Raw genomic sequence first — 18,834 nt, forward strand, 5'->3', positions numbered from 1 at the left:
AAAACAGAATTGACAGCAAGAAACAAGACAAAAGCTGTAAATACTTATGCTATACCAATATTGACCTACTCATTTGGAGTAGTGAAATGGAGTAACACAGACCTAGAAGCACTCAATACACTTACATGATTACAATGCCACAAATATAGAATACATCACATACATTCAGCAACAGAAATATTCACATTAAGCAGAAAGGAAGGAGGAAGGGGATTTATCGACATAAAAAACGTACATTATGGACAGGTAGACAGTTTAAGAAAATTATTTATAGAATGAGCAGAAACCAGCAAAATACACAAAGCAATCACTCATATAAACACAACAGCTACACCACCGCAATTTCATAACCACTTCTACAACCCTTTAGATCACATAACATCAACAGGTACGAAGAAAGTAAATTGGAAAAAGAAAACACTACATGGCAAGCACCCCTATCATCTAACACAGCCACACATCGATCAAGACGAATCAAACACATGGCTAAGAAAAGGCAATATATACAGTGAGACGGGAGGACTCATGATTGCAATACAGGATCAAACAATAAACACCAGATATTACAGCAAGCATGTTATTAAAGATCCCAATACCACAACAGATAAATGCAGACTTTGCAAACAACAAATAGAAACAGTAGATCACATCACAAGCAGATGTACAACACTAGCAAATACAGATTACACCAGAAGACATGACAATGTAGCAAAAATAATACATAAACAACTTGCCATACCACATAAACTAATAAAACAACACATTCCCACAAAATGTACTGGAGAATGATGAATACAAATTATACTGGAACAGAACCATTATAACAGATAAAACAACACCACGTAACAAACCTGACATCATACTCACCAATAAAAGGAAAAAATTAACACAACTAATCGAAATAGCCATACCCAATACAACAAATATGCAGAAGAAAACAGGAGAAAAAATTGAAAAATACTTCCAACTGGCTGAGGAAGTCAAGGACATGTGGCATCAGGATAAAGTTGACATTATACCAATCATACTATCAACTACAGGAGTCATACCACACAATATCCACCAGTACATCAACGCAATACAGCTACATCCAAACGTATACATACAACTACAGAAATCTGTAATTATATATAAAAACAAAGATGAGGTGACTTACCGAACAAAAGCGCTGGCAGGTCGATAGACACACAAACAAACACACAAAATTCAAGCTTTCGCAACAAACTGTTGCCTCATCAGGAAAGAGGGAAGGAGAGGGGAAGACGAAAGGAAGTGGGTTTTAAGGGAGAGGGTAAGGAGTCATTCCAATCCCGGGAGCGGAAAGACTTACCTTAGGGGGAAAAAAGGACAGGTATACACTCGCACACACGCACATATCCATCCACACATACAGACACAAGCAGACATATTTAAAGACTTTAAATATGTCTGCTTGTGTCTGTATGTGTGGATGGATATGTGCGTGTGTGCGAGTGTATACCTGTCCTTTTTTCCCCATAAGGTAAGTCTTTCCGCTCCCGGGATTGGAATGACTCCTTACCCTCTCCCTTAAAACCCACTTCCTTTCGTCTTCCCCTCTCCTTCCCTCTTTCCTGATGAGGCAACAGTTTGTTGCGAAAGCTTGAATTTTGTGTGTATGTTTGTGTTTGTTTGTGTGTCTATCGACCTGCCAGCGCTTTTGTTCGGTAAGTCACCTCATCTTTGTTTTTATATATAATTTTTCCCACGTGGAATGTTTCCTTCCATTATATTGAAATCTGTAATTATTGATACATGTTCAATTACCCGAAAGTTCCTAAATGCAATGTAACATATACCGTACAGTTAACAGGAAGTCACGCTTGATCAAGGTCTGCGTCACTTTCCATTTTTAACCAGACATAACGTCTGAGAATGGTAAGAAATAATAATAATAAAAGTCTTCCATCCTAGGATTCCTATTTGAGTTCAAAAGCACATCCAAAAATAAACATGTGTTAATCAAAGCTACCATTAAAACAAATAACAGATTGCCTCTGAATTGCTTTGATACCTTCCTTTAATCCAACATAATGGGCATCCCAAATACTTCAGCAATACTCAATAATGGGTGACAGTGTCCTATACATGGTCTCCTTTATAGATCAGCTACACTTCTCTAAAAATTTTCCCAGTAAACTGAATTCAGCCATTCACCTTCTCTACTGTCATCCTTTCATGCTCGTTCCACTTCACTTCATACTACTTTGCAATGTTAGGCCTAGATGTTTAACCGACAATACTGTGACAAGCAGCAGTCACTACTTTGTAATACTGTACTCAAAAGGTTGTAGGATTGTGTTTTCTATTCACCTCCATTAGCTTACATTTTTCCATACGTAGCGCAAGCTACCATTTGTAACACTGAATAGAAATTATGTCTAAGTCATTCTGTACCATCCTAGTGATGACACTTTACGATACATATGGTGTCGTCAGCTAAATCACAGATTGGCAATCACATATATGTACAGGGAGAACATGAACAGTCCTATCATACTTCCCTTGCGTACGTTCAATGATTCCCTTGTTTCTGATGAGCACTTACCATCCAGAGCATCACACATGGATCCATTACTTATGCACCCTTAGCCACTCATATCCGGGAACATGTTCCATACCCTTGGGCATTCATTAACAGTCTACAATTGGACACTATGTATTACAGTTTCTGGAAATCTAGGAACATGTAATCTGCCTGTTGCACTTCATCCATGGTTTGCAGGATATGCAAGTTTCATATGAGTGACGATTTCTAAATCTCTTTTGACTTATGGACAGAGGTAAATCTTTCTCAAGAAAATTTATCATATTCAAACTTAGAACAGGCTCATGACTTTTGCAGGAAACGGATGTTACAGATATTGGTCCATAATTTTGAGGGTAAATTTTTTTATCCTTCTTATATTCTGGAGTCATATGTACTTTCTTTCAGTCGCTTAGGACATTGCATTGGGCAAGAGATTTGTGACAAATGCAAGCGAATAAGCAAGGGGCCCATGTCAACGACTATTGTCTGTGAAATCGAATTGAAATTTCGTCTGGACCTGGTAACTTCATTGTTTTCAACTCTTCTATTGCCACAACAGATTGACTGAAGAGTGAGTAGATAAAAACCATTAACCCACTTATTCATTTCACGTAGGACTCTGTAGGTTGAAGTCGTCTCCAACTAAAATATTATGATTGTGGTACTTCCACACTACTGCGTGTAGATTTACTTTGAATAATCCTAAATCTGTTACAGCAGAATTGGGTGGCCGGTAAAAACATCTGGTCATTACCCTGAGTTCACCTAGGCCAATTACGTCCAGATAACTTTGGAGTCTGACTCAATTTTGATATCGAGAAATACTATACTTTCTCTTATTGCAATGAACATTGAATTCCTTCGGCATTTAACCTGTCTTTTCAGTGTGCTTCCATGCTTTCTACTTCAGATTTTATCCATTTCTCTGTTCCAACTGTAATATGAGTGTGCCAGCTTTCCTGGAGGGTAATAAATTCAGAAACTTCATTACAAATTTTTTGGAAATTTACAGCTAAAATTTTGACATTTGAAATATCTTTGCTTTGTATGTGATAAGATTTTGATCACTGTGTATTGATTGGGTAGTGTTCATAAGAGCACCTTAAACTAGCATCTGACCTAGAAAGCCCAATGTCCACTCTACAAATACTCTGCTAACCAAGTAGCTGCTTCTCCTGTGTAGTGCACTGCTAACCTATCTAGTAAAGTCTTACAGTTCTCCACCCTTAACTCAGGTCCAAACCTCAGCCAAGAGAATCACAGAATCAACAGAGCCTCTGGTTGTAAGACCCTCCGGCTGGCTCCTATTCAAAGGACCCCGATCAATTCTGGGTATTGTTAGCTTTGCTTGCATCCTATGGGTGAGACCAGCAGTCCTCATCACTTCACTTAGGATGACCTCTTAACCTAAGTGACAGGCTTTATTGGTGCTGCCAAAGCCAGAAACCCTAAGGTGACTGCACCCTGTGCCCTCAATAGCAGAAGGCAGGGATCTCCACATCTTGGATGAGGCCCACAGCAGACATCTTGAGGGCATGTTGGACTTCTTTCCAGCTCTAGGTATTATTTTGACAAAGAGCTCCACAACATGCCTAACACTGAAGCTCTAGATAACTAGCAGACCCCTCTCCCTATGTACCTGCTTGGACCCTGTGAAGGAGCAATCATTTGGCCATTCACAGGGTGAATGGGTGAGGCTAGATGGCTAGTTCCCACATTGACACACTGCCTCGAGCAGTGCTTATGTGTTACAATATACCACTCACTCTGCAGTGAGAGCAGTTCCACTTTTTCAGATATGCTGAAAGGTTCCTCAGCAGCCGCACCTGTGGGTGAAACAAGTGACACCTGAGGTGTCCCACCTGACAGGCCAGTTTCTCTGCTGCCACTATACCCCGAGGCAGCAGCCTGTAGACAGCGGTCAGTGATGCCTTCAGCTGTTTGTGAGCTCCAGCCAGCTCCTCTTGCATTCACACACATTCTAAGATTCTAATGAAAACAAAAGGTAAGAAATCCTTGTCTTTTAGACAAGGATTTACACTACCAAACTTGTTAAAAACACATATGCAAGCGACTGGAAAACTCTGAGCTTGTCATTCTCTCATTTACTGTATGCTGGCAGACACAAACGACCTACTCTCCTGGTGGTTCATGAAATGAGGCTGGTGCCTGATTGGGATGTGTACAATGGTCATTGGCTGTTCAAAATAAATGACAGTGATGCTACACATGGTGTAAATCAAAAGTGCACAGTTACTAAACTGTGAGTCTTAGCCTCTAAAATATGTAAACATTCAAGAAATTTAAGAACTGAATACCAAATGCACACAGAAGAAGCTAAGTAACTTGCTTCTATTTAGAAGCTTGTAATGTAATATACAAACCAATTATTTACCTTCTTGGCAGTTCAGAGATGGTGGCTGGCACTTGACATTAAACAAGGTGCAAATAAGCAAGACTGGACACATGTTCTGTCATCAATGTCGATTTTTTAATACCTGAAGGTGGCTTGTTTAAACTGATCATTTTAAAAATGTGACATGCAGCTATTGAGTCAAATCATAATTTGTTACAATTTTCCTTGCTTAGTTCTTGTTATCATGTAAGGTTATGTTCACACAGCTCTCTCATTCCCCAAGGCATTCTTTAATTTTCCTTTTTACTGTAGTAATAGATGCTTCTTTGTTTTTGTATTTCTTTAGTTATGTCTGCTTTGCCACTGTGCACTTCCTGCCCATCTCATTTTGAATAAAAACTTCACCAGTTTCTTGCTGGATAAGGCTGCTGTGCAAGTGATGTTTCAGAAAGGCCACATTTTCCGTCTTTCAGCAAAGTGCTGGTCAATCACAGTCCATAGCCTCTGTCTTTGTACACCTGGGTCTATCACATCGATTAAAAATTTTGGAAAAAATCTTACATCACACAAATGCAGCACTGCCTCCTCAAACTACATGGATTATATACACAATGAAGGCTTGAGCAGGAAAATAAATCTGCACTGTCTCAAGCACAGCTTAACAGAAAAGTACATGGTTGATTTCAAAAGGATGTGTCTCATCTGCCAAGGCTAATGGTTTCTGGGCACAGCATTATTAAGGAGGGAATTGAGATACGAGTGTCAATGTATCTTGATAATTGAGATAAGGGATTTGCCCTCTGTGCAGCTTGGTAATCAGTTTTTGCAGCAATAAGATGGCAGAGCCAGCTGTCAGCACTGCATAGGGCAACAGTGGACATAAATTGCCGACTACATATACAATCAGCAGGGGCACTATTAAACTGTGGTGGAACAGCCAATGTGAGATTTAAATACTCACTGCCAATACCTATATAAGGTGTTACATTAGCACTTCACCAGCAGATGGGAAGAGCAGTTTTTTCCCAAATGTGTTGCTGTGACCTTATGCAGTAATAAACCTGTGAAGATTTTGTTGCACCAAAATGCCACAAAATTCTTAATAGGCACATAAATCTCATTTTTAGTTACCTATATTCAATCTGACCTCTCATTTGACACACATTTATCTTCTCTCCATTCATTAGATTAATTACATCCTGTGTTATCGAAGTATTTCTGTAAGGCCTTGTTTTTTTTGCCTAGTTTTTCTTCTGCTGTCTTCATTGTGTCATCATCACTCAGAGCTACCTATTCATCTCCTGTTGACTTCCTTTCCCTGTTTCAGTTAATTGTTGCCTAAAGGCGCCATTTAAATCTTTGATAATTTTAATCTTCTTAAATTCCTGCAATTCCTTTGGATTTAGACTGCATTCGCTACTAACAATCGCAACTGAACAAAAAATTATTGACAATTTCATGAAGGTATCTGCAATAAATTCTGACTTTTATTATACTACTGGTAATATCATGAAAAATTTCATCACTATTAGATCAGTATCTACTGACCACGAGCATCAGAGCCCCAGTGATCAAGCTGCTTATTAATCCACTACTGCCAACAATAGCAGATATCTTCAATCATTCCTTGACCCTAAGTGATTTCCCTATGCACCGGAAACAAATGTCAAGACACTACACCAAAGGAATGCTGCCACAGCATAATTTGACTGCTGCCCCATTTGTATTCTTCCAGGGGTGTCCTAGGCCTTTGACTATGTATTCCAGAGCCAGATTACCCACTACTCATCTACAAAACTTGTAAGAGGAATACCAACCAGGCCCACACCAATTATAGTGTACATCTACTTTAATAAAAGAAAAGACGACCTGAAGCTAGCTACAAATAGAGAAGATGTAATTATAAAGTCCTTTTTAGATTTTAGCAAAGCTTTTGACACTGTCAACTGATATTTTACTTGCCAAATTGAGCAGCCTGAATTTCTCTCAGAGGGCAGTACAATTATTTTGTTCATACCTAACATCTCACCAACTATGTGTCATGTCTTGACAACATGGAGATGAGGTATCAAGCAATCCACAATTAGATAATTTTTTTTCTCATTGCACGACATCTCATTATTTCTATCTCACTGTAAACACCACATGTATACTGATTATCTCCAGTGCAAAAACAACCAGCTTAAGACCTCTACTGAGTGTGTCAAAGGTGGCTCATGTGCATCATTAAAATGGGCAGGAAACAGAGTTAAAACTCAACCCATCTCAAACCCCAGTGTCCTGGCTGGTCATTCTTGGGCTCATCAGCCCAAAATGTTAGGAATCCCTCCCAAAGTTAATACTAAGTGGGACAAATATACATTTCTCTTCCTCAGCAGAGAGCCCACTAAACTGTGCTGGGCATGTAGCTACAATGTTCAAGAAGGCATCAGCATCCTCTACACCTTACAGAAATATAAAATGCCCTTCCCTCTTGACCTAAAATGGAAATTGTACAAACCCCTCTACTTCCAATTGTCGATTTTGTATTTCACAGAATTGGTGACCTAGAAAGAACAGAGAGGTTTCGTCCTCGCCATAGCCCTCAGTGGTTCACAACCCCACAACAGGCTACACCAGTCCACTCACCCTACAGTCGCTCCACTCCAAACCCAGGGCTATTGTGCGGTTTGGCCCCAGTGGAACCTCCCTTCCCAGGAACGTCTTATAACAGGTGAGTGTAGCCCCAATGTTTGCATGGCAGAGTAATTATGGTGTATGCGCACATGGAGACAAGTGTTTGCGCGGCAATCACCAACATAGTGTAACTGAGGTGGAATAAGGGGGCATCAGCCCACATTCACCAAGGCAGATGGAAAACTGTCCACAGACTGGCCGGCACACCGGACCTCGACACTAATCTACCACACGGATTCATGCCGGGGACTGGCAAGACTTCCCGCCCGGAAAGCAGTGTGTTAGACCACACAGCTAACTGGGCGGGCTAGTTGTCGATTACAACAAATCCTTTCCTTGGCACTGGTAATGAAAGCCTGCATATTATATATCCTATAGATATTGTCCTTTCTTTCAAGTCTCTCCATTTTATGGCCAGTAACTATAGCTAGTGAAACAGGCTTACAACAGTTTCACAGCATACAGCTTAACTTCTCAATTTTATAAAAACCACCACTATACTAGTCCAAAGAACTAAAATGATCTAGATGAACCAAAAGGAGAGATCAGTGAGTACTCACTAAATGAAGTTGCACGTGTGAAATTCCTAGGCATCCTGATGGATGCTGCAAATGCGGGAAAACGTTAAGCTAATGCAGACAAGTGGGAAAAAAAACTTTTTAATGTTTGAATGCATTATTTGTAGTGTGCTGCTTGGCACAATCACATTGATTAAATATCTAGGCCCAAATGTTGCAAAGTGAAATGGGACCAGCACATAAAGCTAGTCATAGGGAAGGTAAATGGTCAGCTTCTGTTTATTGGAAGAATACCACAAAAGTGTATATCAATAAAGGAGACCATGTGCACCCCGTTTCAGTAAGACGTGGATGGATGTTGATGCTTTCTTGCACATTGCAGCTTAGGTTTTCACATATTTCTCCCAAATTCTTTGAGGAGGGAGAGAAACAGTTAAATGGTGATCTGGAAATCTGCTCAGAGGAATGGATGATACATGGGCAAATAAAGTTATTTGCTGGATTCCAAGAGATAAGAAAAGGGCAAGACAATGGCAGTGTGTAGATTAAATGGATATGCATAGCTGAAGACTCGTGTACAGAAAAGTTTAGAGCCTACCCTTATCCAGCAGCAATGGTTTCAAATAGCTAGTAATGGTTGTGGAAGGATGCATACTCCAGAATGGATGATGAGTATCAATCTTACACTTTCCATAATATTGTTAATGATTATGATCTAATTATATTGAGAGTTAATAGTCAATGAGGCAGAAAATAGTTACTCCAGATGTTAAGTTATACAAAAATAATTAATACTATTGTGTAGTCTGCAGATCACCATTTGTAATTGTATAGGTATATTATATTCTGAACACAATGTAGAGTGGTACAGCAAAAAATTGGTAACTTCTCTAAACTTAGGTATCTGTTTTAAGGTAGAACAGAACAGAACAGTATATAAACAGCAAAGAACGTAATTGCCAGTCTCTCCTTCCTGATGAAGGAACTTTTAGTTCAAAAAGCTAGTTGGTACGTGTCATAAGTGACTCTGCAGTATGCAGATTTTCTCTTAAGTGCTGGCCACTCACAGATTCCGTTTCTTTAATTTATACGGTGTTTGATACATGTACAGGCCAAGTAAACATGATAATATATTCCAAACACTTGTTAATTAACATACCATTTTTCTTATTTAAAATGGGCATTTCATACCTTAGGTTAGTATCTGTTAGTACACTTACAGACATGGCTGCTTCACCCTATTTTGTAACTTCAATCCACACAAATACAAGAAGACTTTCACAGAGCATGTGTGCCAATGACTATCAAGTGGCTGTTTGAAGACAGCATGATTATTTTACTTTTGTTTCTTTCCTTACATCTGACTCCTGAGACCCATGTTTCACAGTTACTAAGTTATCACTTCATGGCAACGTGTGTCTACAAACAATCAAATTCCACCATTCAATAAAACTACATTTCTTGAAAATTTCCTGTTTTGAATATAATTTCCTCTATTAGGTAAGGGTGCAACTGAACATATGAAGATGAGAAAGGACACCAGAGATATTTTGTGCCACGAAGAACTCTACTCAAGTATGCCATCAAATAGTGTTCCCAGACTAGCTGTTGCAATAGCAGTAATTGAGTAATGTGCACAGTTCAATATTTCTATGTGTAACTAATTATAGGCACTTAAAATATGCAAATTATGACTATTACATCAGACAATGCATAAACCACAAACACTTAGAATAGGCAGATTAGGGTATAAAGCTCCAACAATGCCATCAGTGACAGCAGAAGAGGCAACCTCACACAAATATGCAAGTATTGTGGAAATATCCTCGACCACTATGAAGTGAGAACTGTTATGACTAATGGTATTACTGAATATTAAACTGTAGTGCTGCATCAATATCAACACCTCCAATGACATTGTCAACACAGACTAAAGGTATATTAGCTGAACACCCCAATCTGTTTTCTGCAACCCACTGAACAGCATGACAAGAGGGTACTTATTGTACCAGTTAGGGAGGCAGTCAAACACCTGTGACTATTCATGCTGCCTTTGTGGATGTTCAACATCCCTGTTAATTCTATCTGGTGTGGGTCACAAATTTAAGCAATAGTCCAAGACTATCCACAAATGTGTCGGCACTAGTCTTCGTAGACCACTTTCACCCAGTATCATGTCAAAGGAACTGGAGTCAGCCACCATTGTACTTACAACAGAGCCTACATGATTTTGTTTTATGAACTGATAAAAGGCATTTTACCAACTTTTTCAAGTTGACAATTTTGCTATTTGTGTGTCTAAATAAAGCTGCCAATCTTCACAACAGAACATACCCAGAGGCCTGACTGGATATTTATGCAGCTTTTCCCCAATACTACTTTATTACAGGTCACTGCAAAAATCTGTCCGTACAAAACTCGAAATGTCATTCACATACAACATGAACAGCAAGACTTACAACACATGAAATTTAACTACCTGAACATGGAGGCAAGAAAACTACTTCCAAAATATATCCTTCAACACAGTAAAATCACTTGTTAAGCTCCTTTGGACAGCACAGCATTTTTGTTTGCCTGACAAGTGGCAATGCCAGAAACACCACAATACAGTATCAGGATGTGTAATTCATAACATCAGAAATATGCTTCACATTTCAGTAGTCTTCAGAGAAAATTCATAAAGGCATAGGGTTTCTAAATTCTGCCAAGACAATGAAAATACAGGTACCCAATTTCATATTTGTACAAAGGGTACTTAAATTTCCTGCAATTGTCTTCCCACCAATGCCATGCAAAGGTTTTGTTACATGCTAGTTCTTTATGCACTGCAATGTGTAGGGTGATTGGTTGAAATATCACAAGCTTTGTACAAGTACAATCCTATTTCTCTGGACTATGTCCACAATTACATTACTTTTAGGAGTGCTAACTACTTTATAAATTACATTTGCTCAGATGGACATGTTTCTTCCAAAACTGTTCTATACCTAAAAATACCAATGCAACAGATTATACCCTATTTCAAAGATAACAACACATAATGGAAGTGTCCTTTCCTCACCAATAACCTTACGAAATGTTTATTAATTATTACTTATAACAGTGCACCAATTTAAATTCTTTTAAATATGTACAATGTTGACAAACAGTATGCTTCATTTTAAAATATGTGCTCAATGTGCACATCTTTCTCAAAGCCTGTGTGTGCCCCTTGTGATTGAGCAAACTAGGGTGTGGGAACTTACCTGCTCACACGACTGGGAAACTCAGCAATCCAATCCACTGCAACAGCTCTCAACTGTGCTGAATAAATACACTAATTAGGCCTAGTGCAAAAATTTTGAAACTTGGAAACCTGTAGTGTAATCAGTATTGTTCAAGCCAGGTAAGTATAAAATACTGTTCAGCAAATATGTTCCACCGGACAAACAGCAGATCATGTGCAACCTTAGACTTGAGTTTGTGGCAGATGTGAGACTATTTAGGAGACAACTTATCCTCTTGAGCAATATACATTTAAGTTGCTGTGGAATTTTAAACTGTAATAAAGTGATTTTATCATAAAGAGGCCCAGAGTAAGATAAATTTACCATTAATGAGACTAGTGTGCTTCTGGAATGTTCAATGGATACTCTACTCCAACAACACCTCAATCCTGTCTAAAAATCATTGATAAATTCACACCACAGCTTACACCTTGTTTGCCTTTGCACATCCATTCAGGGAAAGCCCAACAAAGTTGGGGTTACTGCAAAGAAAAATACATCCAGATACCCATGCCTTCAATTTTTACCTCAAATCATGTGTAAAATTTTAATATTAAACTTGCATTCAGAACACTGAACTTTATACAACCAAGTTTGGTCTTGTGAATGGATTAAACTCAAAATAAACTTCAAAGTAACTTTGCCCACAAAATAAAAGACATTTGAAGTTTTGTAGGGCAAGACTTGATTATGCCCACACATTCAATGGCACAAAGATATCCTACCTGTGCAAACTAAAGCTTGAATTTACATTACTTTGCACAACCAACAGCTGTGGTGATGCTTTACATGTGAAATACCATTTCCTCAAAAATCAGAAAACTGGTCTACTTCATAAGTTTAAAAATAATCTATTGGCATAGTGTTTTTTCCTTTATGATAGAAGTGTTGCACAAGGAGCAAATGTTTAATCTTTTCTTCAAGTACACTCATTCCTTTCACACAAGCAGTTGTCAATGAAATCAATGTACTCATCTAATTTGACAGCATGAAAGGTTTTTACAGGACTTTACTACAAGCAGCCTTCAAATCTTACTGTAGTTTAACTTAACCACTAATGTGAATAATTTAAATCAAAATTTCATTTTAACTGCATCAAGAAGCTTTTGTCCACATCATCATTAACAAACTTTGTACAAACTTATCTGAAATTAATTGAAAATGGGCAGACTACAGTACAAGGAATAAAATTGCTCTAAAATAAAAAGTGGCCCAAAGTATTAGTTCCTACCACATCCTTTAGCTGTCAAACTACAACTACCAGCAGTTAAAGCACACTACTGCACTTAAAGGCCCACTCAAAATGTGGAATTCCAACATCCTGACTTACCAAAACACCATGGAGCTTCTGCTCTCTCTTTGACATATTGAACACAAACTGATCCTCCACAAAAATTTTCCCAAATTAAGAGCCATTTACTCATGTTCTAACAAACTAGAGCAATAGACACCACCTTGCAAAACTAAAAATGCATGAGAAATAGCACAAAGAAAGTTAAGAAACATGGTCTGTCACAATAGTGTAATCTGGGTTTGCACATCAAAAGACTAGAACTAATATTTTACAGTGCAGTCTCAAACTCAACATTACTTATTTATCAACACTAAATATCTAGCCCCTCTTACATTCAAATGGAGCAGGTAACAGCAAAACATTCTGAATCATGGTTCAAAGCTTCTTTATTGGCCCTTGTGTTTAACCATTAAGTTATGTACAGAAGCTGTTACACTGTAATACAACATATTCAAAATGTGAAAACAAAAAAGGAATGGAAAAGAAAGTCTCTCTCTCCCGTAACTGAAAACAAAAAGTATCCGCTTTTACACTCCTCATAATATCGACAAATTACAAAATTAATACAGCCGGGCTAAAAGGAGATAACCGGCCTTTCCTTCTGAACTCTTTTCGATGGAAACAATGTTTTAATAGCCACTTGGAAAGAAAGAGAAGGCAGCTCATGTTGAATAAGCGAAGATGGACAATGGGCGGTGCAGGGAGCTGCGAGGAAACCGCCACTGATGGACCAATCAGCACATCTAGTTATTTCTTCTTCTGGGCCTTCTCAGCTGCCTTCGTTACCTTACCACTGGTGACATCCTTGAATGTCACATTCTGTATGGAAGAATGTGTGTTAATATTGGATCTATATGGAACCTTGTATAATATAAGATGAACAATATCACAAAATTACACACCTTAATTACACCAACAGCAACCGTCTGCCTCATGTCACGCACAGCAAATCTACCCAATGGAGGGAACTCCTGGAATGATTCCACACACATTGGCTTGCTAGGTACCAAGTTTACAATAGCAGCATCACCAGATTTGATTGATTTAGGATTCTCCTCAGTTGTCTTGCCTAAGAAAAATTTTCACTTTGCATTAATAGTTCACATTAAGATACATTCAAAGTACGTTTCAAATATAAGTGCAATTCACTCACCAGTACGACGGTCACACTTCTCTTTGATTTCAGCAAACTTGCATGCAATATGTGCTGTGTGACAGTCAAGCACTGGTGTATAACCATTTGCAATTTGTCCTGGATGATTCAAAACAATAACCTGAAATGTTCACAAATGTTGTACTCACAGGTCAAAGTAACAGTGACAGTTTAGGATGACTGCAGCTGTCTAATATTGACACAAACACACAATGAACTCACCTGTGCTGTGAAGTCAGCAGCACCCTTGGGTGGGTTGTTCTTAGAGTCACCAGCAACATAACCACGACGAAGTTCTTTAACAGAAACGTTTTTAACATTGAAACCAACATTATCACCCGGAACAGCTTCCTGCAGAGCTTCATGGTGCATCTCCACAGATTTCACCTCAGTCGTCAAATTAGCAGGAGCAAATGTCACAACCATACCAGGCTTCAGAATACCTGTTTCTACTCTACCCACAGGTACTGTTCCAATACCACCAATTTTGTACACATCCTGAAAATTAAATGCGATTAGTAGTTATTTTCTTAAATTTAGTACCGAGTTAACTATTCACTTAATTCCAAATTCCGTAATGTACACTTAATTTTATCTTACCTGAAGAGGAAGTCTCAGAGGCTTCTCAGTTGGTCTGCTAGGAGGAAGGATAGCATCAAGAGCTTCAATTAAGGTCTTCCCCTCAGCCTTCCCTTCCTTACGCTCAATAGACCATCCCTTGAACCAGCTCATCTTGTCAGAATGCTCAAGCATGTTGTCGCCATGCCATCCAGAAATTGGGACAAAGGCAACAGCTGCAGGATTGTAACCAATCTTCTTAATGTAATTGCTTACTTCCTTCTTAATTTCCTCAAACCTAGCCTGAAAGGAACGCAAACCTTACTAATTTACACACACACTACCCTAATAATTAAGCATGTTCAGCCGCAAGTTGAAATTTTCAATCATTTCTCACTTACCTCACTGTATGGTGGCTCAGTCGAGTCCATTTTGTTCACACCCACGATCAGTTGTTTCACACCCAAAGTGAATGCCAACAACGCGTGCTCTCGAGTCTGACCGTTCTTCGAAATACCGGCTTCAAATTCACCTGTACCAGCTGCTACAATCAACACTGCACAGTCGGCCTGAAAATATTTGTGAGTTATGTATGTCACTTGCTATTAATCAAAGCACACTATACCACATGGTTAAGCAATGTACCTGTGATGTTCCTGTAATCATGTTCTTAATGAAATCTCTGTGGCCTGGAGCATCGATGATGGTCACGTAGTACTTGCTAGTTTCAAACTTCCATAAAGCAATGTCAATCGTGATACCACGTTCACGTTCTGCCTTCAGCTTATCCAACACCCAGGCATACTTGAACGAACCCTTGCCCATCTACAATAAATTGCATAGTGAAAATTTTACAAGTTACATCAATATCGACGAATATCACCAATGTCGCTGTAAGCAATATTTTGCACTTACCTCCTGGGCTTCCTTCTCGAATTTTTCGATGGTTCTCTTGTCTATTCCACCACATTTGTAGATCAAATGTCCGGTCGTGGTCGATTTGCCGGAATCTACGTGACCAATGACGACGATGTTAATGTGAATTTTTTCCTTACCCATCTTGGTAGTTTACAGGGAGTTCTTCAGTCAAATAACTGAAACGAAAATTGCTAATTAGTTTCAACATACGCCACGTGGTACTAATATAATGAATGCATTTTAACACGTAATAAGATAACTAGAACACTATTGCCGTTGCACTAATCACGTAACCAGCAAAATTGTTGAATTCTACGAGTCCCAATAGAACGAAGTAATCCACACTACCTAGCTAGAGAGACAACACTTTCTCATACAAAGCAAAATAATTACGACTAAGAAGAAAGCATCTTCACTCTTGCTCAATTGAATACCAAACGAAACTACTAAGATAGTCAAATCCTAACATGGCAGACATCTTTGTAACTCTACAGCGTGGGCTCAAAAATCTCTTACTTTATCAAATTACGAATTTTAAGCTTCTCGTAAAAAAATCACGCATTATACTCTACGCGTAACAGAACAAAGCAATATCATATAGGAACAAACCGATCACGACGGTTTAACTACCACGCGGCCATAACGACCGGCATGATCACTTGCAAATCTATCACTACGTTACCGAGGAAAGTATCAAAAATACATATAAATATTAATACTACCAGAAATACAAGAGTTCTAACATTTAAAAAATCAAGCAAATGCTTTCGGATGGCAAACCTTTACTGTGATATCCACCCGATACGCAGAACACTGCAGACAGTCCTACTCACCTCCAGATGCCACGGCAGAAAGAGAACGACAGAGCCAATAGACATGCGCACTTGGTGGGCAGGCAAGTAATCTCGTAGAGGGGGAACTTCCGTAAAGGAAGGTAAAGGAAAGTTGACGGTTTTGAATATGAAATTTGCTTTTGAACAAATTGAATTAATATTTAACAAATACTTTTTGTTTAATTTTATATATATTATTCTTTTAAAACATTTTTAGGAAAAATCAATAGCGTACAGCGCTTTGGGGACGTCTGCTAGATGGAACAGCCAATGGGCATCGTGCAGCCATTACTTGCGCGGGGTTTTCAACTTCCTATAGTACTGAAAGCGTAAGCAGCTGCCTGCGTTACTAAAATGAGGCGGTGAAAATGCTGTAGGAAGCAGCTGTTTATAAATACTCCATGAAAGTGCAAGTGAAAAGCAACTCATGTGTTGGTTGTTGTTGAAACTTTAACGGGATTATTACACTGATCCGGATCTACTGAACTATCAAACTACGATCAGAAAAACATTGTGTGTGGTCCTGCTTCTGGATTGCAATTGAGGTTATTCATTCATGAAAATTATTTCATTTCTCACTTAATGCAATCATACGAAAATTAAAAGGTTGTTCTGCTGGTATGCTGTTCGAAAGTAAATAACCACTATATTTCTCTAGTAACGTTTTACTACAATGTTTAACGTTGTTATTTGTATTTTTTTAATTGTTGAAAATTATTTTCTAAGATTATTTGACGTTCAAATCACAGGTCAGATACAAACTAAAACGGTAATCAACGCGCATTTTCTTACAGTGCGTTTGACGTCCACACATACAACCATTACTCGGCAGTCTGGGTTTTTTTTTCATTTCGTTTAAAAGTGACACTAAACAATTCCGATTAATATCTTATTTCACTGCTCTCATTTCTTGGGGTTCAACCCCTTATACTTTCAAAATAGGTTCGCCAGAATAAATTTTTGTACAGGAACTCATATCATTGTAAGAGGCTAGTCTGAACTCTCTACATCTGTTTTGCCTATTTAATTCATAACCAGTCTCCCGTCATTCTGTTTATTAATGCGTTAGTTTCTAAGTACAATAATGCAATAAATCCGAAAGCGGAACAACGCCAAGTCTCCCCATAAGAATTACTTGCATAAGCTTTCGCATGTTCTCGTTAACTGTAATGAAAGAATGAAGCTGTGACCCACCAGCTACGAAGGAGGCTAAACACTAGTATATTGAATACAAATTGTAGGCAGTGATGGGCAGCTTTCGGGTATTTAAGGAACTTCATTGCCGATAGCAGACGCCGCTTATAGGGAAATTAAAGAAGCCTTTGGAGAAAACGGAAGCATTTGACAGATTACCAAGAGCTCACACTGCAAGCCAGTACAAATCAAGGAACGGATGGATGAAAGGTGGAATGAATATATAGTTGGGCTATAAGAAAGAAACGAACTTCGAAACAAAATTATAGGAAGGGAGAAGAAGCATATGAAGATGAGATAGGAGATGTGATAGTGCACTGAAAGACATAGGTCGAAACAAGACTCGTGCAGTAGACGGCATTCGTACAGAATTATCGAGACCCTTGGGAGAACACATCCCGATAAAACTATTCCACCTTGTATACAAAATATATGAGACGGGAAAAATATCCTGAAACTACAAGAAGAATGTAATAATGCCAGTTCGAAAGAAGGCAGATGGTTGAAGCTGCGAATATTACAGAACCATCAGTTTAATAAGTCATGATTGCAGAACACTGACGCGAACACAAACAGTGTATAAAAAAATGAAAAGGGTGTTATATGCCGACCTCAGGGAAGACCAGTTTGGGTTCAGGAATAATGTAGAATACACAATACAAGACGGAAATTGTAACCTGAATTTGTAGATTTAGAGAAGGCTTTTGACAAGTTTGATTGGAATACATTCCTTCCAATTCCGAATGTAGTAGGAAGAAAATACAGGGAGCAAAAGGTCATCAACAAATTGTACAGAAACCATACTACAATTACAAGAGTCGGCCACATGCAGGTGTTTCAGATAGTGGTTGAGAAGAGATTATGACAGGATGTAGCCAATCCCCAAAGATATTCAATATCCAAATTAACTAAGAGGTAAAGGAAACCAACGAAATGTTTCGAAACGGAGTAAAAGTTCTCGGAGGTGGAACAAAAACGTTCTGGTTTGTCTGTGACCTTTTAGTTCTATCAGAGACAAAGAAATTGGAAGATGAGTTGAACGGAATCAGTTGCGTGCGCAAGTAAGATTATGAGATGAATATCAACAGAAAGTACAGACGAGGTAATTTATTCTATATTACTGTATAAAGGCAAGACGTTGTTACCAAATCTCGGAGCGGTTCTAGGCGCTTCAGTCTGGAACCGCGCGACCGCTACTGTCGCAGGTTCGTATCCTGCCTCGGCATGGCTCTGAGCACTATGGGACTTAACTACTGAGGTCATCAGTCCCCTAGAACTTAGAACTACTTAAACCTAACTAACCTAAGGACATCACACACATCCATGCCCGAGGCAGGATTCGAACCTGCGACCGTAGCGGTCACGCGGTTCCAAACTGACGCGCTTAGAACCGCACGGCCACACCGGCCGGCCTTCGGGCATGGATGTGTGTGATGTCCTTGGGTTAGTTAGGTTTAAGTAGTTCTAAGTTCTAGGGGATTGATGACCTCAGATGTTAAGTCCCATAGTGCTCAGAG

General features: G+C 38.9%; 1 protein-coding gene across 2 annotated transcripts; it reads right to left on the reverse strand.

Moving 5' to 3' along the window:
- Positions 1 to 13,029: 13,029 nt before the first annotated feature.
- On the reverse strand, positions 13,030 to 16,201 carry LOC124595055 (elongation factor 1-alpha). Of its 2 annotated transcripts, none has more exons than XM_047133621.1 (9): positions 16,124 to 16,201; positions 15,288 to 15,466; positions 15,018 to 15,197; positions 14,774 to 14,941; positions 14,415 to 14,675; positions 14,037 to 14,312; positions 13,815 to 13,935; positions 13,564 to 13,730; positions 13,030 to 13,480 (listed from the first exon to the last, which is right to left on the reverse strand). In XM_047133621.1, the coding sequence occupies exons 2-9, from the start codon at positions 15,429 to 15,431 to the stop codon at positions 13,409 to 13,411; spliced, it is 1,389 nt and encodes a 462-aa protein (XP_046989577.1). In that variant the 5' UTR covers positions 15,432 to 15,466; positions 16,124 to 16,201; the 3' UTR covers positions 13,030 to 13,408. The 2 variants fall into 2 exon arrangements, with proteins under 2 accessions (XP_046989577.1, XP_046989576.1); XM_047133620.1 differs by having other exon boundaries at positions 16,071 to 16,181.
- Between the last annotated feature and the right edge of the window lie 2,633 nt (positions 16,202 to 18,834).

Source organism: Schistocerca americana, chromosome 2, assembly GCF_021461395.2.
Source record: "Schistocerca americana isolate TAMUIC-IGC-003095 chromosome 2, iqSchAmer2.1, whole genome shotgun sequence".
NCBI lineage: Eukaryota > Metazoa > Arthropoda > Insecta > Orthoptera > Acrididae > Schistocerca > Schistocerca americana.